The sequence below is a fragment of the Ovis canadensis genome, chromosome Y (assembly GCF_042477335.2).
Source record: "Ovis canadensis isolate MfBH-ARS-UI-01 breed Bighorn chromosome Y, ARS-UI_OviCan_v2, whole genome shotgun sequence".
Taxonomy (NCBI): Eukaryota; Metazoa; Chordata; class Mammalia; order Artiodactyla; family Bovidae; genus Ovis; species Ovis canadensis.
Window position 1 is genome coordinate 7,132,578 of NC_091271.1, and position 25,664 is coordinate 7,158,241.

Genomic DNA, 25,664 nt, shown 5'->3' on the forward strand with positions numbered 1-25,664 from the left:
GTAATACTCCATTGTGTATATGTACTACACCTTTCTTATCCATTCATCTGCTGAGGGACATCTAGGTTGCTTCCATGTCCTGGCTATTATAAACAGTGCTGCAATGAACATTGGAGTACACGTGTCTCTTTCAATTCTGGTTTCCTCGGTGTGTATGCCCAGCAGTGGCATTGATGGGTCATAAGACAGTTCTATTTCCATATTAATCTTTACTATTTTTTTCATTCCTTTTTCATTTATTTCTGCTTGGATATTTTGATTTCTACTATTTTTTTTTCAGTTGCTTTAGGTGTAAAGTTTCTCTATTCTTAGTTCTCTATTCTCTGTTCTTCGGTGTAGGTTCTCTATCAGATATTTTTCTTGCTTCTTGAGGTAGGATTATATGGCTATAAACTTCCCTCTTTGAACAGTTATTGCTACATCCCATAGATTTTGAGTTGTGTTTCATTGCCATTTGTTTCTAGAAGTTTTTTGATTTCCCTTCTGATTTCTTCAGAAACCAATTGGTTATTTAGAAAAGAGTTCCTTAATCTCTACGTGTTTGTGTTTCTTATGGTTTATTTTTTATTTTTTCCTTGTAAGTGATATCTAGTCTCATAGCATTGTGGTCGGGGTAGATGTCTGATAAGATTTAAATTTTCTTAAATTTACTGAGGTTTGATTTGTGACCCAAGATGTGGTCTATCCTAGAGAATGTTCCATGTGCACTTGAGAAGAAGATATATTCTTCTGCATTTGGATGGAATGTCCTGAAGATGTCAGTGAGAACCATCTTATAATTTTCTGGTTTGATGATCTTTCCATTGGTGTGAGTGGGGTGTTAAAGTCTCCTACTATGATTGTGTTATTGTCAATTTCTCTTTTTATGTCTGTTAGTGTTTGTTTTATGTATTGAGGTGCTCCTATGTTGTGTGCATAGATATTTACAATTGTGATGTTTTTCTTTTGGATTGATCCCTTGATCATTATGTAGTGTCCTTCTAATTTCTTCTAATCTTCATTTTAAGGTCTATTTTGTGTGATATGAGGATTTCTACTCCAGCTTTCCTTTGCTTCCCATTTACACGGAATATGCTTTTCCATCCTCTCACTTTCAGTCTATAGTGTCTTTAAGTCTGAAGTGGTTTCTTCTAGACAGCATATATAGGGTCTTGTTTTTGTATCAGGTCAGCCAGTCTGTCTCTTTTGATTGCAGTATTTAACCCATATACATTCCTATTGCCATATTCTAATTATTTGGGGTTGATTTTTTAGATCTATTTTCTTCTGTTGTGTTTCTTGACTACATAAGTCCATTGAACATTTGTTGTAAAGGTGGATTGGTGGTACTGAATTTTCTTAACTTTTAGTTGTCTGAAAAGCTTTTTATTTGTTCATAAAGTTTGAGTGAGATCCTTGCTGGGTACAGCAGTCTTGGTTGTAGATTTTTTCCTATTAAGTACTTTAACTATATTCTGCCTTTCCCTTCTGGCCTGTGGAGTTTTTGCTTAAGATCATCTGTTAAGCATATAGAGTTTCCCTTGTATGTTATTTGTTGCTTCTTCCTTGCTGTTTTTTAATATTCTTTCTTTGTGTTTCATCTTTGTTAGTATGTGTCTTTGTGTGTTTCTCCTTGGGTTTATCCTTTGGGGACTTATTGTGCCTCTTGGACTTGATTAGATATTTTCTTTTCCATGTTGGGGAAACTTTCAACTATAATAACTTCAAAAATTGTATGATAGTTTCTGATCTTACATTTAGATCTTTAATCCATTTTGAGTTTATTTTTGTGTGCGGTGTTAGAAAGTGATCTAGTTTCATTCTTTTACAAGTGGTTGACCAGTTTTCCCAGCACCACTTGTTAAAGAGATTGTCTTTACTCCATTGTATATTCTTGCCTCCTTTGTCAAAGATAAGGTGTCCATATGTGTGTGGATTTATCTCTGGGCTTTCTATTTTGTTCCATTGATCTATATGTCTGTCTTTGTGCCAGTACCATACTGTCTTGATGACTGTGGCTTTGTAGTAGAGCCTGAAGTCAGGCAAGTTGATTCCTCCAGCTCCATTCTTCTTTCTCAAGATTGCTTTGGCTATTCGAGGTTTTTTGTATTTCCATACAAAGCTTGAAATTATTATACAGAGTGAAGTAAGCCAGAAAGAAAAACACCAATACAGTATACTAACACATATATATGGAATTTAGGAAGATGGCAATGATGACCCTGTATGCAAGACAGGGAAAGAGACACAGATGTGTATAATGGACTTTTGGACTCAGAGGGAGAGGGAGAGGGTGGGATGATTTGGGAGAATGACATTCTAACATGTATACTATCATGTGAATTGAATCGCCAGTCTATGTCTGACGCAGGATGCAGCATGCTTGGGGCTGGTGCATGGGGATGACCCAGAAAGATGTTCTGGGGAGGGAGGTGGGAGGGGGGTTCATGTTAGGGAATGCATGTAAGAATTAAAGATTTTAAAATTTAAAAAATAAAAAACTAAAAATTAAAAAAAAAATTGTATGATAAAATTTCTTTTCCTCTTCTTTTTCTCAGAACCCAGAAATTCAAATGTTCATGCATTTGATATGGTTCCAGAGGTCTGTGAAACCATCCTCAGCTTTTTTCATTCTTTTTACTTTATTCTGCTCTTCAGAAGTTATTTCCACTATTTTATCTTCCAGCTCACTTATTCATTCTTCTGCTTCAGATATTCTGCTATTGATTCATTCTAGAGTATTTTTAATTTCAGTTGTGTTGTTTCTCAAGACACAGGTCTGGTGGTCTGGTATTCCCATTTCTTTCAGAATTGTCCACAGTTTAGTGGGATCCACACAGTCAAAGGCTCTGGCATAGTCAACAAAGCAGAAATAGATGTTTTTCTGGAACTCTCTTGCTTTTTCCATGATCCAGCAAATGTTGGCAACTTGATCTCTGGTTCCTCTGCCTTTTCTAAAACCAGCTTGAATATCTGCAAGTTCATGGTTCACATTTTGCTGAAGGCTGGAAGGGGAATTTTGAGCATTACTTTACTAGCATGTGAGATGAGTGCAGTTGTGTGGCAGTTTGATCATTCTTTGGCATCGCCTTTCTTTGGGATTGCAATGAAGACCGACCTTTTCGAGTTTGGTGCCACTGTTGAGTTTTCCAAATTTGTGGACATATTGATTGCAGCAGTTTCAAAGCTTCATCTTGTAGGATTTGAAATAGCTCACCTGGAATTCCATCATATCCACTAACTTTGTTCGTAATGATACTTCCTAAGGCCCACTTGACTTCACATTCCAGGATGTCTGGCTCTAGGTGAATGATCTCACCATAGTGATTATCTGGGTCATGAAGATCTTTTTTGTACAGTTCTTCTGTGTATTCTTGCAACCTCTTCTTAATATCTTCTGCTTCTGTTAGGTCCATCAATTTCTGCCCTTTCTTGACCTCATTTTTTGCATGAAATGTTCCCTTGGTAACTCTAATTTTCTTTAAGAGATCACTCATCTTTCCTATTCTATTGTTTCTCTCTATTTTTTTTTTGCACTGATTGCCGAGGAAGGCTTTCTTATCTCTCCGCGCTATTCTTTGGAACTCTGCATTCAAATGGGAATTACCTTCCCTTTCTTTTTTGCTTTTCACTTCTCTTCTTTTCACAGCTATTTGTAAGGCCTCGTCAGACAGCCATTTTGCTTTTTTGAATTTCTTTTTCTTGAGGATTGTCTTGATCTCTTTTTTCTGTACAGTGTCATGAACCTCCATCCATAGTTCATCAGACACTCAGTCTATCAGATATAGTCCCTTAAAGTGTATTTCTCACATCCACTTTATAATCATAAGGAATTTAATTTAGGTCATACCTGAATGGTCTAGTGGTTTTCCCTGCTTTCTTCAATGTATGTCTGAATTTGGAAATAAGGAGTTCATGATCTGAGCCACAGTCAGCTCACAGTCCTGTTTTTGCTGATTGTGTAGAGCTTCTCCATCTTTGGTTTCAAAGAATATAATCAATCTGATTTCAGTGTTGACCATCTGGTGATGTCCATGTGTAGAATCTTCTCTTGTGTTGTTGAAAAGTGTGTTTACTATGACCAGTACATTCTCTTGGCATAACTCTATTAGCCTTTGCACTGCTTCATTCTTTATTCCAAGGCCCAATTTTCCTGTTACTCCAGGTGTTTCTTGACTTCCTACTTTTGCATTCCAGTCCCCTATAGTGAAAAGGACATCTTTTTTTAGGTGTTAGTTCTAAAAGGTCTTGTAGGTCTTCATAAATTAATTCAACTTCAGCTTCTTCAGCGTTACTGGTTGTGGCATAGACTTGGATTACCATGATATTGAATGATTTGTCATGGAAATGAACAGAGATCATTCTGTCATTTCTGAGATTGCACCCAAGTACTGCATATTGGACTCTTTTGCTGACTATGATGTAGGTCATGAAGCAACAGTTAGAACTGGACATGGAACAACACACTGGTTCCAAATAGGAAAAGAAATATGTCTAAACTGTATTCAAAATCTTCAGCATAGTCAGTGAAGCAGAAATAGATGGTTTTATAAAATCCTCTTGCTTTTTCTATGACCCAGGGGATGTTGGCAATCAGATCTCTAGTTCCTCTGCCTTTCCTAAATCCAGCTTGAACATCTGGAAGTTCTCAGTTCAGATATTGTTGAAGCATAGCTGGAAGGATTTTCAGCATTACCTTGCTAACGTGAAATAAGTGCAGTTTTGCAGCAGTTTGAACATTATCTAGCATTGTCCTTTTTTCAGATTAGAATAAAAACTGACCTTTTTTTGGTCCTGTGGCTACAGCTGAGTTTTCCAAATTTGCTGGCATATTGAGTTCAGCACTTTGCATCATCTTTAGGATTTGAAATAGGGCAGCTGAATTCCATCACCTCTGCTAGTTTGTTTGCAGTAATGGTTCCTAAGGCCCACTTCACCTCACTTCACACTCCAGGATGTCTGGCTCTAGATGAGTGACCACACCATCATAGTTCTTTGGGTCATTTAGACCTTTTTTGTAAACTTCTTCTGCATCTTCTTGCCATCCCTTATTTGTATCTTCTGCATCTGTTAGGTCTGTAATGTTTCTGTCCTTTATTGTGTCCATCGTTGCATGAAATTTTCCCTTGGTATCTCTAATTTTCTTGAATAAATCTTTAGTCTCTCCCATTCTATTGCTTTCCTCCATGTCTTTCCACTGCTTATTTAAGAAGGCCTTTAAAAATTATTTTAATTGGAGGCTAATTACTTTATGATATTTTGGTGGGTTTTGCCATACATTCACATGAATCAACCACAGGCGTACATGTGTCCCCCATCCTGAACCCCCCTCCAATCTCTCTCCCCATCCCATCCCTCAGGATTGCCCCAGTGCACTGGCCCTGAGTGCCCTGTTTCGTGCATTGAACCTGGACTGGTGATCTATTTCACATATAGAAGTATACATGTTTCAGTGCTATTCTCTCAAATCATCCCACCCTTGCCTTCTCCCACAAAGTCCAAAAGTCTGTTCTTTACATCTGTGTCTCTTTTGCTGTCTCACATATAGGGTCATCATTACCATTTATCTCTCCTTTTTATTCTTTGGATCTCTGCATTAAGATGGGTATATCTTTTCTTTCTTTTTTGCCTTTCACTTCTCTTCTTTCAGAGCTATTTTTAAGGCCTCCTCAGGCACCATTTTGCTTTTGTGCATATTTTCTTGGAGATGGTTTTGATCACTGCCTCCTGTACAAAGCTATAAATCTCTGCCCATAGTTCTTCAGTTCTTAGTTCTGTCCAATCTGATAACTTGAATGTATTTGTCACTTTCACTGTAATCATAAAGGATTTGATTAGGCTTTGCCTGAGTGGTTTTTTCCAGCATGCTTTTCCGTAGTTATGTTTTTTCCAGTAGTCATGTATGGATGTGAAAGTTGGACTATAAAGAAAGCTGAGTGCCAAAGAATTGATGTTTTTGGACTGTGGTGTTGGAGAATACTCTTGAGAGTCCCTTGACAGCAAGGAGATCCAACCAGTCCATCCTAAAGGAGATCAGTCCTGAGTGTTCATTGAAGGACTGATGCTGAAGCTGAAACTTCAATATTTTGGCCATCTGATATGGAGAGTGGACTCATTTGAAAAGACCCTGTTGCTGGGAAAGATTGAAGGCTGGAGGGGAAGGGGAGGACAGAGGCTGAGATGGTAGAATGGCATCTCTGACACAATGAGCATGAGTTTGTGTAGGCTTCAGCATTTGGTGATGGACAGGGAAGCCTGGCATGCTTCGTGGGGTTGCAAAGAGTTGGACATAACTGAGCAACTGAAATAACTGATACCTGAATGGCCTAATAATTTCCCGAACTTTCTTCAATTTATGTCTGAATTTCACAATAAAGTGTTCATGATCTGAACCTTGTTAAGCTCTGGTTCTTGTTTTTGCTGACATTCTAGAGCTTCTCCATCTTTGACTACAAAGTGAATAATCAGATTAGGGTGTTGACCACTGTGATTTCCATGTGCAGTATTTTGTGTTCTTCAAGGTGGTTGTTATGATCAGCTCATTATCTTAGCAAAGCTGTGCTAGCCTTCACCCTGCTTCACTTTATACTCCAAGGCCAAACTTGCATGTTACTCTATATATCTTTTGACTGACTAATTTTGCATTCCAGTTCCCTATGATGAAAAAATATATATGTATATAATTTTTTTTGCTGCCAGTTCTAGCAGTCTTATAAGATGTTATGGAACTATTCAGCTTCAGCTTCTTTGGCATTAGTGGTTGGAGCATAGATTTGGATTACTTTGATATTGAATGATTTGCCCTGGTAACAAACTGAGATCATTCTGTTGTTTTTGAGATTGCACAAAAGTACTGCATTTCAGACTCTTTTGTCGACTATGATGGCTACTCCATTTCTTGTAAGGGGTTCTTGCCTACAGTAGTAGTGTAATGGTCATGTGAATTACATTCATCCATTCTCATCCATTTTAGTTCACTGATTCTTAAAATATTGATGTTCACTCTTGCCATCTCCTGTTTAACCACTTCCAACTTACTTTGATTCATGGGACCTAACATTACAGGTTCCTAGGCAGTATTTTTCTTTATGGCATCAGACTTTATTTTCACCTCCAAGACATATCCATAACTTGATGTTATTTCCACTTTGGCTCAGCCTCTTCATTTCTTCCAGAGATATAGGTATCTGCTCTTCTTCTGTATCATATTGAGTTCATCTTTCAGTGTCATATTTTTATCCTTTTCATACTCTTTAAGGGGTTCTCAAGGCAAGAAAGTTGAAGTGGTTTTCCATCCCCTTCTCCAGTGGGCTATGTTTTGTCAGAACTTCCCAACATGACCTGTCCATCTTGGGAGGTGCTACACAGTCTGATTCATAATTTCATTAAGTTCACAAAACTGTGATCCATTTGATCATTTTGATTAGCTTTCTGTGGTTGTGGTTTTCATTCTGTCTGCCCTCAGATAATGAGGATAAAATTTTGCGGAAACTCCCCGATGGAAGGGACTGGGAGTAGGGAAAAGTGGGTCTTGTTCTGGTGGGCAAGTCCATGCTTAGTAAATCTTTAGTCCAATTTTATGCTGATGAGTGGGTCTGTGTTCCCTTCCTGCTGTTTAGCCAAACTGTGGTAGGGGTAACGGTGTAATGGTAACTTCCTCCAAAAGGATTTATGACAGTATGCTGTGCCTCACAGGACCATTGTTGTCAGTGACCCTGACCCCATGGCAGGCCACTGTCAACCCACACTTTTGCCAGAGACTTGCAAACACTCATTGGCAAGACTGGCTTAGTCTCTTCTCAGGTCACTGCTCTGTTCTCCTGGGTCCTGGTTGCTCACATGGTTTTACTTGGGCCTTCCAAGCCTCTGTTTCTCCAGTCCTGTGGAAGTTCTATAATCAAATCCTGTTGACATTCAAAGGCAGATTCCCTGGGGATTCTCCATCCCTCTGCTGGTGCCCAGGCTGGGAAGGGCCTAGAACTTTTGCAATAGTGTGAGAATTTCTTTGGTATAATTGTTCTCCAGTTTGTGGATTGCCCACCTAGAAGCTCTTTAGTAGGGCTAGTGGTGACCACCTCTGAGAGGACTTATGCCACACACCATACTTCCCATGACTGTTGCTGTCCTGTCTCCATGTCATGCCACTGCTGATCCTTGCCTGTGCAGGGGACTATTGAACACTCAAGGCAGATCTTGCTCAGTCTCTTACGGCAGTTACTGCTCCTTTTCCTGGGATCCTGATATGCACAAGGTTTTGTTTTTGCCCTCCCAGAATCTCTGGTGGGAATGAGGTTTGATTTTTGAATGCTATTGAATCCCTTCCACCATCTTGTTGCAGCTTCTTCTTTGCCCCTGGATGTGGGGTTCCAGAATTCTCCTACTGATGCCTCTGCAGTAGCTATTTGCAATTTTGATGTTATCATGATAAGATGAGGACATGCCCTTCTTCTCTGACATCTAAGTGGTATGTATGGTAGATTAGGCTGTTTATTTCAGACTTTTCTTATTTCTTGAGGAAGGCTCATATTTCTATTAATTTCCTTCTTGCAACTGCTTTTTACTAAATCCTATATATTTTAGAGCATTGTGTTTCCATCTGCATTTGTCCCAAGGATTTTTCTGGCTTCTTTGATTTCATTGACTCACTAGTTTCATAGTAGCATGTTGTTTAACATCCATGTGTTTCTTTTCTTATTTTTTGATATTAGTTCCTTGTTTCACAGAATTGGGGTCAGGAAAAAATGCTGTGTATAATTTCTACCTTCTAAGATTTGTTGAGATGTCTGTTTTAGCTTAGATCAAGGTCCTTCAAGTAGAATGCTCCATGTGGACTTAATTAAAAAAAAAAAGGTGTGTTCTTGTAGCTTTGGACATAATGTCCCATATATATCTATTAAGTCCAACTGGACTACTATGTTATAGTGGGCAACTCTGTCCTTATTAATTTTCTGTGTATATGATCTGTCCATTGATGTGAGTGGGGATGTTAAAGTCCCCTAGTCTTATAGTATGATCAATTTATCTTCTTGTATCTGTTAGTATTTGCTTCATATATTTAAATCCTCTTGTATTGGTGCATATTTTTTAATGTTTAAAATATCCTCTTTTAGTATTGATCTTGTTATCACTGTATATGTCTTTTGTTATAGCCTTTGTTTCTAAAGGCCTATAGTATCTGTAGAATCTGAGCCTCTGTTAAGCGTATATGGATGGGTCTTTTTTCCCCTATCCAATCACCCACCATATGTCTTTCAATCAAAGCATTTAGTAATTATTAACAGGTATGCACTTGTCATTTAAAAATTATTTTTGTTTCTCTCTTTGTGGCATGATGATTTTCTTTAGTAGTATGCCTTCTTTTCTTTAATTTTTGTATATCTATGGTAGGTTTTTGTCTTGTGGTTACCTTGGGGTGTACATATGCTGACCTGCAACTATGTCTACTTAGTTTAAATAAGGTTGAATTATTGCTACAAAGAATACGGAAGCCAGGGCAATATGTCCTTAGTTTGTAAAACTAAAAATATATGTTTTAGTGTGTGATGTAGTATGTGATATGTCTCTTACCTTATCTTTCAGATCAGTAGTAAAAGTGTTGCTATTGTGACAAACTTTGTTGCTTTGGTGGCTAATATGTTTCATATTTGGATTAAGGAAAATAGATTTTGTCCCTTACTTGAATAGACAGTCATACTGGTAATCAGAGGGTAATCACAGGGAAAGGAGGCCACACCTTCAATGAAACCAGTGGTGATTACAAAATTGTATCTTGTTCAGGCATAACAGTGGTTATTACAAAATTGTAACTTGCTCAGGCATAGCAGTTTCTTATAATCTTGAATGTATCAGCAATGTATGATCAGTCAATTTACTGACTTAAAAACAGTCTAGTGAAATTCTTTTTGCTTCTGAAATGTATTATTTCCCATAATGAAAGACTATACATACTAATCGCAATATACCATTTTAAATTTGCCCACAGTTGCTAAAAATTCATGATACAATAATTTTTATTTATACACCACATATTTTTGTCTTCAGAAATATGACTGGTTATTTTAGATGCTGTGAGTGATATAAATTGAGTTCATACTTGCAAGAAATCCATTAGATCAGACATTTTTGACTTTCAGATAGAAACTTCCTCTGAGTACACTCAAAGGTATGTGAAGTTTATCCATAAATTCATATCCTTTCTATTATATTTCTATTATCCTTCTTGGTTTCTCTGTGTTTAATGTTTAACAGATACAAATACCTTAGGTTGTCTAGTAATTTCTTCATTTGAACTATAATTTAATTATTCTTTGATTGATTAAACTAATTTTTATTTTTAATGTAGCAGACCACTAGTTTAATTTCCTTAAATTTGAGTTCCAGAACCCAGAAAGACTTTCTAAAATCATAGCTACAGTAAATATATTTTAATCATTTAACAATTGCTAAAATTCTATTTTTATGCTGTGATCTACTTATTATGCTTTTAAAAAGTTTAAGTACATCAAAAACTTATTTTAAAATAGAATCATCAACTAAATTTTCTTTTTCACAGTTTTCTTATTAGTTCACAAAACAACAGACCGAATGTTAACAATCATATTATGTTTCTTATATCAGCATTATGGCATATTATATTTATTTTTTATAGAAATAGTTTAGACTTATCTACTTACAGTTTTCAAAGTAAGTTTGTGACGTGAAGCAATAAGCATTTCTTAGGATGTTTAGGTTTGCTTCATTTGAGTAATTTGTGGAAGAATTGCAAACACCTATGAAGAGGAAAATGCCATTGACTAAAAATGGAATTTTGGGGGTAAAAATCATTCCATATTCACAGAAAAATAAAAAAATAGTAGAATTAAAAATTTAAAAACCTCTCATCCCTTGAGAGAATTTCTTTTCAAGCACTTTTTTTTGCAATGTGGACTCTTAGAATTCAGAGGTATTACTTGAGGATCTTGTCTAAAGTGCTTTACAGTTAGAACAACCAGAATTATTTCTCATTTACTCTTTAATCTATTTTTGCAACTTGCTTAAATCTCCTCAACAGTAGTTAAGTATATCTCCTCAAAATATCATCTCCTCAACAGTACCAATACCCAGTGGACAATAAAAGAAACATTTTTGCCATCCATTGCTATAAAATAATAATATGACAATGAAAATACCTTAATGTCCCCTGAACTTTTACAGCCAACTGTATATTTTTAATTATAAATCATATTTAGCTTCTCTGACACAAGATGAGGTGACTATAAAGTCTGAGTAGATATAGAAAAAGGCTTTGTAAAAATACATAATAGACAGATATTATGTCTAATATGTAAAAATACATAATAGACAATACATCCCCTTAAGCTTTTTTATCAGACAGTCTAAATAAAAAGCATCTTTTTACTTCTTTGACTCCAAAAACAATGAACTGAGCTGAGAATTGAAGCTTAAATATGAATGAAGTAACCTCACCAAAAATGGCCCTAATCATTAGCTATAGACTGATGTGAGTTACTTGTATTTTATAAAACATTAATTATGTGCTCATTTGACATGGGTTAAGCAAAGCAGATGCTGACTTGTATTTCAGGGCCATCAAGAAATGGGGACCTGGATTTTATTCGCCTGCCTTTTGGGAGGAGCCTATAGTATGCCTGTAAGTATAAACCAATGAGCTAATTTTCCAGGCTTGGAAAAAAAATCTGCCACAAAATTGGTAAATTTCAGTGTTTAGAATAAGATCAAATGTCCTAAAATGTCTCTGTTTAAGATACAATTTGAAGAGCTTGTTATTTAAAAAAAAAATAAGATACTCAGATATTTCTGCTAAAGATTCTGCTTCATTGTAGCTGGGGTGAAGTGTATTTTAACATGTGAGAGGATTCCATTGATACAATTATCCTATAAATATAATTACCCATCTCTAATTGTGAGAAATTCTGGAAGGCACTCTTCAAAGGCCTCAAGAGTAAGTATTTAATCAATGTTAGTTACATACTCAAAAATACTAGTTTTACCCAAAATCCAATTTCTTACAAGTTTATAAATATTTTCCTGCCCTCCAAACTCCACTGCTCTTATCATTCAGAGAGTGATGCTTCTGTGTTAAAAATTCCCTTCTCAAACCACCTTCCAGTTCTTTTGGTGCATTGTGCTTAATTAAGAAATGACTTACAAGCTGTTATTGAGAATATTCTATATGCCTAACGCATAAATATAAGTTTTACATTCAAATGCACCAAGAACCAGGAAGTCTGACTTATTCTCTTGAAATATATGTACATAAATTCAGAAAGGTTAGATCACCTGCAAGCAAAGCAAGATCCAAAAGCCAACAAAGCTTGAATATCAACTTCATGTTTTTGTTTCACATCCATAAGACCAATATTCTATGCTCAGCCTTCCTAAAATCCTGCACTGTGATAATTCTTAATTCCCTGAAGGCTTCTGCTTTACAAGCTCTGTCCTTTTTCAACTTAATGCTCCTACTGTCTGTGGCCTTGTGTCCAGAAGATAGAGGAAAGGAAATTATCTGGCTATAATTTTACAGCTGAGAGGAGCAAGCCTTTTTTTTTTATGAAATATGAGCATTTTAAAGGAATAGACCCTTAATTCACTGCCCGAGGGGGATGATCTACATGATTCTCCTCTCCTCATCCCCTACCCCAGAGCCAACCAGAATTCCACAATGCAGACATCAAATACTTGGCTTCCACTTTGGACAAGACAGAGAGTCATGGCTTAGATAATTACTTATGTAGCTTTTTATTTTGAGCTTTTAATTTTTTCTGCCATAGAAACATTGACAGAATAATTTTTAAAAATCAGCCTAAACTTCACTAATAAACTCTTTCATTTTCCATGGGATTTATAACATTTCTACCTTACCATACCTATCTTATTTTCACATTCATTAATAACTTATACAAAGTTGCTCCCTTGTTGTTGATGTGTTATTTACTTTGCACCCCAATTATGAGTAATTTCTTTGATACTTAAGTGCTTATCTACCTCCTTAAGTGCTTATCCACCTCCTGATCCAAAAGGAAGGGTTTTTGAGACAATGTGCTTTTTTGTGGCTATTTTATAATTGTGTAACAGAAATATATCCTTCTCCCCAACCTTGAGTGGTTTCATCAAGAAATAAAATAATGACAGGATTAGAGTAGGACTGACTTGGCAGCGTAGATGGAGGGGTATCTGAAGATCATTAAAGGATAAATATGTGCTTTTCTCTGTTCCCAGGACTCTTTTAATTGTTTTTCACCTCTTTAATATAAGAGTGTTCCTCTTCTACACAACATACATGTTCAAACTAAAAGCAGATCTCAAATATCTTCTGTACTATGTAGATTTTTTAAAGTAGCTGCAATCTCTTTTAGTGTAAAATTGCATAATTAATCTTTCGCTCTCTGTTTCTCTCTCTCCCCACTTCTTCCTCTCCCCCTTCTCTTCCTCTCTCTCATTCTTTTTGTTCCCTTTCCCCCCCTCACATGAAAGCTACCACCTCATCCTGGGCACCCTGGTTATATCAACTTCAGCTATGAGGTAATTTTTCTCTTTAATAATTTTGACCATTGTTTAGCTTAAAAATTCCCTGGAGTCTGTAAATAATAATGTGTTTATTCTTCATTCAAGATGTTTGTCAGTTCCACTTTTTCAGATCTCACTACCAGCTTACTGGTTTAAGCACTGATGGGTCACCTCAAGCCTTCATTGCCCCAGAACACTCCTGCCTGGCCTCTCTGACTCAGTTTCTTCTACTTATATGGCTATAAAATTTATCTCCCATGAACTACTAGTCAGGAGGACTGCACAGTAGGGCAGAAATGAACTTTGGCTGAACAACTTTACTCTGTCCCAGACTGTAAAACATGGGTAATCAGGTAAAACATTATTTAAGATTCTTTCCATTTGGAAAACTCCTGATTCTAAGGTGTTTCGCACTCTGTGTATCTCCTTTATTTATCTTTATTGAAATTCCAATGACCAAGTGATTTGTGAGAGCAATGGAAAGGATGTTGTTCAGTTAAGTTGTGTCCAACTCTTTGCAAGCCCTTGAACTGCAGCATAACAGAATTCCCTGTCCTTCACTAACCCACTGAGTTTTCTCATACTCAAGTCCATTGAGTCAGTGATGCCATGGAAAGAAAGAAATTTCTGGAAATCAAGTTTGAGGCTCTCCTCATCCCTATACTTGGCATGAGACCTTGGGAAAAACATTTTCTCTCTCTAGAATTTTGATTTCCTCATCTGGAGAAGGGAAATAATGATATACACAGCTTTAAAGTATTGTTTTGGGAACAAAATAGTTAAAGCAGTATCAAAGATGCTTAAGGTTATTATTTATTGTATTGATATAAAATACTGTACTAGTATCTGAAGGAATCCCTGGATCTGAGGTGAACCAAATACATGTTTAGAAAGGAGGGAAACTCTTCCTTCTTTCACAGGTTCAAATGACAATCCATGAGCTTGTTTACTCATACAAACTAAGGAAAAGCATTAGTAAAAATCTGAGGCAGATTTTCTGTTGAACCTTAAAAGAATTACATTTGACCTGGAAACCTGATTTCTAGTAGGATGGACAGTGTTTATGCTTTTACTTTTTCCTTTGTGACATCACATTTAAAAAAAGGATACAATTAATGTTCAACACATTAATTTGGTTTTATTTTCCTCTTGCAAAGAAGAGCAGAAGCTGGAGAATTAAACAGATTTACAATCTTTATAAACCTCTTTAACTATCCATGACCTTTTCTGTAAAAGTGAGGATGATACTTGCCTCAGAATCTGTAAGAAAACATGAAAAATATGTATGATGTCTGCAAGTTGGAGCCTCACAAATAAGAAGCATTTGATAAATGTTTTCCTTATTCTTTCATTCATAAAGCTCTTATTTTTAAGGTTATCAGTACTGACAGAAATGTATCTGTGAGCCTGTGTTTCAAGTAACAAAATTAAAACCAATGTTTTCTAATGTCTTTTTCTCCTAAGGTACTTACACCTCTGAAATGGTATCAGAACATGTTAAGATATCCGGTATGTAGACTTTTAGTTATTTAGTGAAGCATGCATTTTCAATTCCCTTTTAAATGAGGAAACATATCTATGTCACATATAGACACTAATGGGAAATGCAGTTTATAATAGGTTATATCTGTATATACAGTTAGGAATTTTTGCAAGGAAAAATGAATAAGTATTAATTCATTTTGTCACAATGACAAAGAAAATATTGCCCCATCTGTGCAAAGCATTGACTGGAAAACAAATGCACAACCTAAGTTATGAATTAAGTTTTATTTGGAACAAGGTGAGGATTGCAGTCTAGGAGACAGCACCACAGGTAGTTCCAGAAACTGCTCCAAAGAGGCAAGGTAGAGGTCATATATATGTATATATTTGATTTTAGGGAAGGGGGAATGCATGAATTCACACATTTTTTTCAAAATGTTGATGATGTCTCTACGTTTACTGCTAGTCATGTGGAACAGATGTCACATGAAGGAAATTAGTGTTTTTCTAGATATGAGAAGACACAAAAGTTGAGCTAGTAAAATCAGCTACTGAAATATCTGAAGTATTGTTTTGCTAGTTTTCCTAGAGCATAGATGCATCATTTCTGCTGTCCACCCTGAGCTCCTTTCAGGGTGTGCTGAAGGTCAGGAGCTGCAACAATCAATGACCTAATCCTTGTAGAGGTAGATGGCAGGTGTCCAAGGCAAGTGTCAATCTGTAATTGATAGTAGTTAATGGAGCTGATGGTAAACCTGACTCTTTGTTTCTCACCAGTACCCTTCCTATGGTTATGAACCCGTTGGTGGATGGCTGCATCACCAAATAATTCCTGTGGTGTCCCAGCAGAGTCCCCAGAATCATGCCCTGCAGCCTCATCACCACATCCCCATGGTGCCAGCTCAGCAGCCCGTGGTACCCCAGCAACCAATGATGCCAGTTCCTAGCCAGCACTCCATGACTCCAATCCAACACCACCAGCCAAACCTCCCTCTGCCCGCCCAGCAGCCCTTCCAGCCCCAGCCCATCCAGCCACAGCCTCACCAACCCCTGCAGCCCCAGCCACCCGTGCACCCCATCCAGCGCTTGCCACCACAGCCACCTCTGCCTTCAATATTCCCCATGCAACCTCTGCCCCCTGTGCTTCCTGACCTGCCTCTGGAAGCTTGGCCAGCAACAGACAAGACCAAGCGGGAAGAAGTGGTGAGCACACCTTGAAGCCATTTACAACACTTATGAAAATGATCCAGCAAAAAGCCCACAGAAATAAAAATTCTCTCACAGTCCAAGGCCTAGAGTTTCAACTGCAGTTAGTGATGCTATTAGTCCAAGTGTGTGTTGTAAGTTTATAAATGAGCTTGTCTATCTATATGGCATATACTTTGTGAATTCAAAATCTACAATTGTTTTGAATTTTAATGGCAATATGAATTACTATTGAAATGCGGTATAATAAACGCAACAATTCTTATCTTCAGGTTGCTTAACTAGTACATTAGACTTACACAGAAATAATTAAAAAGAGTACTTCTCGGATTGAGGTGATGGAAGTATCAGTTTTAAAAAATGATAGCTGGATCTTCAAGGCTCTCAAGGGATATTACCTGTTGTAGGTGGTTTTTACAGTAATTTCGAGACAGCTAAAATAGACAAACTTTTAGATTCTATTTCATTCCCAGGACTAAAATAAAATTTTAATATGAATGTTTAATAACATAGCTCAAAATTTCCTCCCACTTCAGAAAGCTTTTGGAAATAAATGAGAAGTAACCAATAAGGTCATCTTCATTCATTCCTGTAAACCCTCATTTCTCTGCATTAAGTTTAGTAATTCTACAATTTATAAATGCTGTTAGGGATTTGCTACTGAGAAATAGTGAGGAGAAAGGTAGAAATAACCTGAATATATAGTCAGGATATGTGGCTTCTATTGCTAGCTTTGCCCTGAAGAAGAAATTTAGAGCTGTTTTCCTTTAAATGTTTCCTCTAAATTTGTTTTCCTCTTTCTAAAATAAGTGAAAGTGATCAGTTTAAAGGCTCTCTGAAAGGCAATGGCACCCCACTCCAGTACTCTTGCCTGGAAAATCCCATGGATGGAGGAGCCTGGTGGGCTGCAGTCCATGGGGTTGCTAGGAGTCAGATATGACTGAGTGACTTCACTTTCAATTTTCACTTTCATGCATTGGAGAAGGACATGGCAACCCTCTCCAGTGTTCTTGCCTGGAGAATCCCAGGGACGGGGGAGCCTGGTGGGCTGCCATTTATGGGGTTGCACAGAGTTGGACACGACTGACGCGATTTAGCAGCAGTGCCTAGAGTACAAGTAGTAAAATATTTTACATTCATTATTTAAAAGTTAAAATATTCAGTTAATCAAAATATTTTATTATTAAATATAATTTCCCAATAAAAATTTTTATACACAATACCATAATTTTGGTACATTTATGAGAAATTATCACTGTTTGAAAATTGGTTGTATCCCAAACATTGTGGTACCAATGACTATTTTAGTCTAACCTATATAGCTCTTATTATATAGAAGATACATTTCTTTGTTCATTAACAATGTCATGGAATTTACAGTATGTTTATATCATGTCAAATATATGCATGTAAAGATGCTTTAGTTAGGTAGACTCTTAAAACTTCATTTCTGCTTCTGGTAAATTAGGATAAATGGATCTTCTTAGAATTATTTATAGAAAATGATATAAAATTATTATTTTAACTATTAGATTGACAGATTAGCTATAAGTCTGTCATGCAGGAGAAGGTCAGAGCAAAATAGCTCTGTTATTTCAAAATTATCTGATGGTTATAAAGGTTTTAAGGCAGGGCTGCCTGCATAGACACTTCAAATATAATGATAAAATGACAAAGACCTTTTGCAAATTATAAATTTTAACTTACTGGTTACCATCTTTTCTAGTAAAACTGAAGATGAATATGACATTATATTATACATGGTGCTCTCTAGTAATATTTGTAAATTACATGTTAATTTTGTTTTTTTTCCCCAGGATTAAAAGAAAATGAGAGAACAAAACCTGTTATTATGCAACTGTTCTTAGGAATGACACAAAAACCAATAATTTGTCCCATAATCATTCTACTAGTAAATTCTGTAAGTAAAAGTAAGTACTATTAAAAACCAATAAAAATATTGTAAAAATTAATCATGTATTGCTTTTGAATTGAATGTAAATTTTCAAGTCACCTAAAGGGTCATATAATTTACAACCTATAAACAGGTATTTGTCAAGTAACTAAAGCTACTTCCTTTTTAGGCAAAATTTAAGATATACTACTTAACATCTTTTTTACTTTATTCATGATACAGTCAAAACATAAGTAAAGTCACTGAACCTAAATTTTAGAAAACTATTTGTTGAGGCAGTCTGAGCACAGGTTGGAAAACAGTTTCCAGACACAGTATTTCAGAAGGAGGTGAGCTTATTAAGAACAAAAAGTAGAGAATATAATAGGCACTGTGAGTGTAGCTGGCTGGCCTCCTGACAAACACGAGAAAACTGACAGTCTTTTTGTGGGTTAATAGCCAGTTTTTATAAGCTCAAGATGAAGAAAATTCCTCCTGGAAGGTTGGCATCAGGTGATTGGTTAGGATGTTATAGGGTGACTACCACAATGGGCATCTTTTGCCTAATTTGAAATCACGAAGCCTGCTAGTTATGACTAGGGGGCTTTTGGCAGCAGTTACAAAGGGACTCAGTCAGCTTCAGAGGTGACCATGCTTCTGGGTTACACTTCTGTAGCCTTGGTGCAGGATTCAACATCACCCTTTTTCTTACAAGTGGGGCAGATTGTTGGCCCCTTAACTCATGTCTAACTACCTATATCAGGACATGGGTCCCAAATTTTTGGGCAAAGGGGTGGAGGCCACTCTGACTCCTTACTTCTGAACAGGGGCATTGTGTATTCCTGGGTCCTAATACCTCCTCTCTGTCAGGGTACATTTGTGGAGGAAGATGAGAGTCCATGAAATAACAAGGCAGCTTTTTCCAGAGTAGTCTGTGTGTTAACTGGCTGGAATCCTTTATTTAACAGCATCTGGAGATTTATTTACTATGTTTTAGAAAAAAACAAACTTAACAAGAAGGTTAAAGATACATGGCCTGAATATTAATAGAAGTAGAAAAGCTGCCAAGGGGCCTAGAAGAGGGCTGGTCTGAAGAACCAGGACCAGAAATTAACTCATGATGTTGGTGTTTCTCTAGGAATTAGAAGATGCAACAATTGGAGTTCATAAAAAAGTTTAACTGAAAACCTGTAACTATCTGAAGGCCTACCCTGCCAGTTTTTCTAAGAGCACAGAGGGCCTTTCTGATTTCCATGCTGTACCTTTCAGTGGGTATTGAAGGTCAGCACATGAAGTGACTACCAATGTAATCGTTGTAGATGCAGATGACAAGGGCCAGTTTCCAGCTGGCAGGATCCCTTCATGGCCACAATTTGAAGCATGGATTTGGGGCATCTCATGGAATTTTGCTCCAGGCCTGGCAAAGATTTTTCTGATAGTTCACTCAGTATGCTGTCCCTGGTTTGGTCCATGAAAGTAGCAAAAGTCCTGGATAATACACTTTACTGGCAGGCTTATAGTCAGAGAAAATATTTCTTATTTCCTCTCTCATATCTAGAGGTACATTATTATAATCACTGATATCATATAGAACTATATATCATCGTTTTATTAGAGGTTCAGTAACATATTGGCTAATGTAAGAAATAGAAACTTTCTGAAACAAGAAATACACAAATAACATAAAAAGCCAAAAAGCACGCATGCTTAGTCATATCTGACTTTGCAACACCCTGAACTGTAGCCCACTGGGCTCCTCTGTCCATGGAATTTTCCAGGCAAGAATACTGCAGTGGGTTGCCATTTCTTCTCCAGGAATCTTCCTCACCCAGAGATGTAATCCAAGTCTCTTGTATCTTCTGCATTCTTAGGCAGATTTTTTACTACTAGCACTACCTGGGAAGCACAGAGAAAACAATATAGTTAGTAGTAAAAATAAGGTCATGACTAAGAATTTAAGAAGTTTTATTAGATACACAACTAGGTTGACTTAGTCTGTTAATTGACTGTAGTCTTGCATTAAGGCTGTATATAATGGAGCATCTGATCTTTATCCAAAGGTTAATTACAAAGTTAGGCTTTAGAAACGAACTTAGGATGAGCTTTCATTAACTCAGTTAAAACTTTTAGCAGCATAACATAGCAGCAAGGGACTATCTGGCAAGTCAGTCTAAGTAAATGCAGGCCTTAATTAACAAAGCTAAAAGTTAACATTTAGTGAAACATAATTTTCTGAAGGTACTCCCATTTATATTAAACATGGTGGTGGTGTTGGTTTAGTTTCTAAGTCGTCTCCAACTCTGGTGACCCCATAGACACAAGAAGCCTGACAGGCTACAGTCCATGGTTCTCCAGGCAAGAATACTAAAGTGGGTTGCCATTTCCTTCCCCAGATATTAAACATCAGTTCAGTTCAGGTCAGTCGCTCAGTCGTGTCTGACTCTTTGCAACCCCATGAATCATAACACACCAGGCCTCCCTGTCCATCACCAACTCCCTGAGTTCACTCAGACTCATGTCATCGAGTCAGTGATGCCATCCGGCCATCTCATCCTCTGTTGTCCCCTTCTCCTTCTGCCCCCAATCCCTCCCAGCATCAGGCTCTTTTCCAATGAGTCAACTCTTCACATGAGGTGGCCAAAGTATTGGAGTTTCAGCTTCAGCATCAGTCATTCCAACGAACACGCAAGACTGATCTCTTTTAGGATGGGCTGGTTGGATCTTCTTATAGTCCAAGGGACTCTCAAGTCTTCTCCAACACCACAGTTCAAAAGCATCAATTCTTCAGTGCTCAGCTTTCTTCACAGTCCAACTCTCACATCCATACATGACCACTGGAAAAACCATAGCCTTGACTAGACTGATCTTTGTTGGCAAAGTAATATCTAAACAAGACTAATTTTAAAAAGTTTGATCTGTTAACCATAGCTGCTATGGACCTGTTATCAGATTTTGTTAATGTGAATGTTTTCTTTTCTGGAGGTCTTCAAACTACTTTGAGATTCCTGTACATGTCTGAAGATAGTTTTTCATTTACCTGACAAAGCTGTTCAGAACCTAAATGTCTCCAACTTCTGGAGGAACAAAGCAGAGGAAAAAGAAAAATGTTTTAATTTTACCCACAGTGCAAATTACCAAATTGTTTTAAACCATAAATAACTGGAGGAGAAAAGCTTCTTTATATTTGAAAACAAAGACTAAAAGCCACTTAATATGTCAGACAAAAAAGTCATGAAAAGTATAATCATATTTAGCAGTTTAATCTTTAATTAAAATTTTAAATTAATAAAGATTATTCTAAAGATTATTTTATTAAAGATTATTTTTAAAATAAGTATATTAATAATGATTAACCTTTAATTAATCATATAATGAATCTTTGTCCTATAGTCTTTGTCTGATAATTGATGATGTTGACATAGTTTTGAGAGGTTTGTGACATTTTTGTGAAGGCTGATACGATTTTTCCAGTGAAGTGCATGCCTTGATCACTGGAGACTGTGGAAAGTATACTCTAAGTGGAAGACACATTTTAACCCTTTTTTCCATTGTGAGAACATCAGTCCTTAAGCTGGGAACTTTATCCCATCAAATAAAAAGTGAGGTTTGTCAGGGAGCCAGGAAGAGCCAAGTAGCTATCTTGAATTTATCATAACATTGACTGTTTGATTTGCAGACACTGTTTACCTATTTTAAATTTTCTGATTCAAGAGTATGCAGTACCACAGGGCATTGGGATAGCAAAAATCTGATAATAAGGGGTTAATCTTTGTAGAAACAGAATGATCTATATCTTTGTGTGCCACAGTCTTCACAGATCTTTGTGAAATAATAATACATGTTAGTTTTACCAAGGTAATAAACATTTCAAACATAAATACAGAACATATCACTTATGAGGCAAAGAAACTTGAAATTCATTTTCAAGGGTAGTTCAACATCTCAAGAAAACTTGTACCATGCACAAAATCCTTTTCTTGATGTCCAATTTCCACTAACCTTTCTTTCATTTTATATATTCATTTTATTTATCCATTCAGAGAACAGCTGCCTATAAGTCAGACCTACTTCCTTTACCGTTAATAAAATGTAGCTCAATTTTTATACATTTTTAAAACTAAAAACACACATCCTACTTTCCTTAAGCAACCATGAACTGTCCTTTATATCAGCAGACTGGTAAACAAATCAACGAAAACCCTTATCCCATTTGCATTTTCTTTTCTTGAAAGATTCTTCACATTCAGTTACTTTCCCTGCTGAAAATTTGTAGCAGATATAATAAGATTTTATCAGTTTCTATTTAGCCCATGTATATTATGTGCTTATTCACTCAGTCATGTCTGACTCTTTGCAACTTCAACTCTTCTTTTTGGTGGACTGTACCCCTCCAGAATCCTCTCTCCTTGGGGATTCTCCAGGCAAAAATACTGGAGTGGGTTGCCATGCCCTCTCCCAGGGGATCTTCTCAATCCAGGGATCAAACCTAGATCTGCCACAATGTAGATGGATTCTTTTACAGTCTGAGCCAAAGGGAAGCCCAGTCAAAATAAAGGTATTACTCCTAATATTAATGAACTTTAAGACATCCCTCTATTAATTAGAACAACAAGCATTAATATCAGGTACTATTTAATATTGTATTTCCCAGTTCATGTGAACCTGAAATTCGTTTCTTTTAAATTTACTTGTAGTTAAAATTGTTTGATTTGTAAGTCCTTATGGGCTAGAATCCCTTAGGAGAAATAAAGTCACCCTGAAAGTTAATGCTGCTGCTGCTGCTAAGTCCAATTCTGTGTGACCCCATAGACAGCAGCCCACCAGGCTCTGCTGTCCCTGGGATTCTCCGGGCAAGTAGGCTGGAATGGGTTGCCACTTCCTTCTCCAATTCATGAAAGTGAAAAGTGAAAGTGAAGTCGCACAGTCGCCCCCGACTCTGCAACCCCATGGACTGCAGCCTACCAGGCTCCTCTGTCCAGGGGATTTTCCAGGCAAGAGTATTGGAGTGGGTTGCCATTACCTTCTTCACTCAAAGTCAATAAACGTTTGCAAAATTCAGTATTTGAGTGCAATTTAAAAAACAACAGATTAATCTGTTTCCAAGGCAAACCATTCAGTGTTACAGTAATCCAAGGCTATGCCCAATCATTAATGCTGAAGAAACTGAAGCTGAATGGTTCCATGATGACCTACAAGACTTTCTAGAAATAACACTAAAAAAAAGATGTTCTTTTCATCATAGGGGACTAGAATGCAAAAATAGGAAGTCAAGAGATACCTGGAGTGGTAACAGGAAAGTTTGGCCTTGGAGTACAGAAATAGGCAGGGCAAAGGATAACAGAGTTTTGCCAAGGAAATGCACTGATTATAGCAAACAGATGACCAAAACCAAAATCAGATTTATTATATTTTTTGCAGCCAAAGATGGAGAAGCTCTATACAGTCAGAAATACACAAGACCAGGAGCAGATTGTGGCTCAGATCAAGAATTCCTTATTGCAAAATTCAGACTTAGATTGAAAAGAGAGTTGGGAAAATGACTAGACTATTCAGGTATGACCTAAGTCAAAGCCCTTAACATTATACATGGAGATGACGAGTAGATTCAAGGGATTATATCTGATAGACACAATGCCTGAAGAACTATGGATAGAGGTTCAAAACATTGTACAGGAGGCAGTGATCAAAATCATTCTCAAGAAAAAGAAATGTAAAAGGGGAAAATGGTTGCCTGAGGAGGCCTTACAAAGAGCTGAGAAATTAAGAAAAGTGAATGGCAAAGGAGAAAAGGAAAGATATATTCATTTGAATGCTGAATTCCAAAGAAAAGCAAGGAGAGATAAGAAAGCCTCCTAAATGATCAGTGGAAAAAAAAAATACAGAAAAACAATAGAATGGAAAAAACTAAAGATCTCTCCAAGAAAACTAGAGATACCAAGGGAATATTTCATTCACAGATGGGCACAATAAAGGACAGAAATGGTATGGTCTGACAGAAGAAGATATTAAGAAGAGGTGGCAAGATAACACAGAAGAACTATACAAAGAACAGCTTAATGACTACATAATCACAATGGTGTGAAAACTCACCTAAAGCCAGACATTCTGGAGTGTGAAGTCCAGTGGGCCTTAGGAAGCATCACTATGACCAAAGCTAGTGGAGGCCATGGAATTCCAAGCTGAGCTATTTCATATCCTAAAAGATGATGCTACTAAACTGCAACACTCAATACACCAGCAAATTTGGAAAACTCAGCAGTGGGGCCTCAGGATTGGAAAAGATCAGTTTACATTCGAATCCCAAAGAAAGGCAATACCAAAGAATGTTCAACCTACTATACAATTACACTCATCTCACATGCTAGCAAAGGAACGAAGAAAATTCTCCAAGCTAGGCTTCACAGTCCATGAAGTGAGAACTTCCAGATGTTCAAGCTGGATTTAGAACAGTTAGTGGAACCAGAGATCAAATTGCCAAAATACATATGGATCACAGAAAATCTGAATTCTAGAAAAACATCTACTTCTGCTTCATTGACTGTGTTAAAGTCTTTGTTTGGATCACAACAAACTGTGGAAAATTCTTAGAGATGGGAATTCCCTGGAGAAAAAGCTATGACCAAACTAGACCACATATTAAAAAGCAGAGACATTATTATGCCAACATAGGTCCATCTAGTCAAATCTACGGTTTTTCCAGGAGTTATGTAAGGATGTGAGAGTTGGAATATGAAGAAAGCTGAGCGCCAAAGAATTGATGCTTTTGAACTGTGGTGTTGGAGAAGACTTTTGAGAGTCTCTTGGATTGTGAGGAGATCAAACCAGTCAATCCTAAAGGAAATCAGTCCTGAATATTCACTAGATGGATTGAATCTGAAACTCCAGTAGTTTACCCATGTCATATGAAGAACTGACTCACTGGAAAAGATCCTGTTGCTAGGAATGATTGAAGGTAGGAAAAGGGGAGGACAGAGGATGAGATGGTTGGATGGCATTACTGACTCTATAGGTATGAGTTTGAGCAAGCTCCAAGAGTTGGTGATGGACAGGGAAGCCTGGAGCACTGAAGTCCATAGGGTCACAAAGAATTGGACATGAGTTAGTGACTGGAATGAACTGAACTGAACTGAACTTTTCTTGAGGCCAAATAAATTAGAACTAATTTACAAATTAATCCTATTATCCAAAGACACACACTGAGATATACATAATTCCAGACATACAGAGATCTCACAATTTTCCACTTCTCAATTGCCACTCCCCCCACCCCGGATTTTTTTTTTTTTTTTTTTTGACATGGCTTGAATTTCTATTGATTTGCCCAAGGTTAGTCTCAGGCATAGTGGGCTGTTTGTCTCAGGGACATGAAAAGAGTTAACTTCAGGGATTTTCTAGTCATGTTTCTGTTTTTTCAGGGTCAGAGCTCCAAATAAAAATTTTTTTTCAACAAGCTAAATTTTTCTAACTGTATTTGCAAAAAGAACCAGTTTAGAAAATTCAGAATGATTTCATTTTATCCACTTTTCTCCAGAGCCTAAAAATATCACAGCCACCCAGTGTCCAAAATGTCATC

General features: G+C 36.9%; 1 protein-coding gene across 1 annotated transcript; it reads left to right on the plus strand.

Moving 5' to 3' along the window:
• The first annotated feature begins 11,575 nt into the window (after positions 1-11,575).
• LOC138431270 (amelogenin, Y isoform) lies at positions 11,576-16,209 on the plus strand. Its single transcript, XM_069573393.1, has 4 exons — positions 11,576-11,629; positions 13,474-13,521; positions 14,971-15,015; positions 15,769-16,209. Exons 1-4 carry the CDS (start codon positions 11,576-11,578, stop codon positions 16,207-16,209), a joined length of 588 nt encoding a protein of 195 aa, XP_069429494.1.
• The last annotated feature ends 9,455 nt before the right edge of the window (positions 16,210-25,664 follow it).

Bases quoted from the DNA above. Each gene is read 5' to 3' on its own strand.
- LOC138431270 (XM_069573393.1), top strand. From the start codon at position 11,576: ATGGGGACCTGGATTTTATTCGCCTGCCTTTTGGGAGGAGCCTATAGT. The intron at 11,630-13,473 runs GTAAGTATAAAC...CTCACATGAAAG, and splicing joins GAGGAGCCTATAGTATGCCT to CTACCACCTCATCCTGGGCA. The intron at 13,522-14,970 runs GTAATTTTTCTC...TTTTCTCCTAAG, and splicing joins ATATCAACTTCAGCTATGAG to GTACTTACACCTCTGAAATG.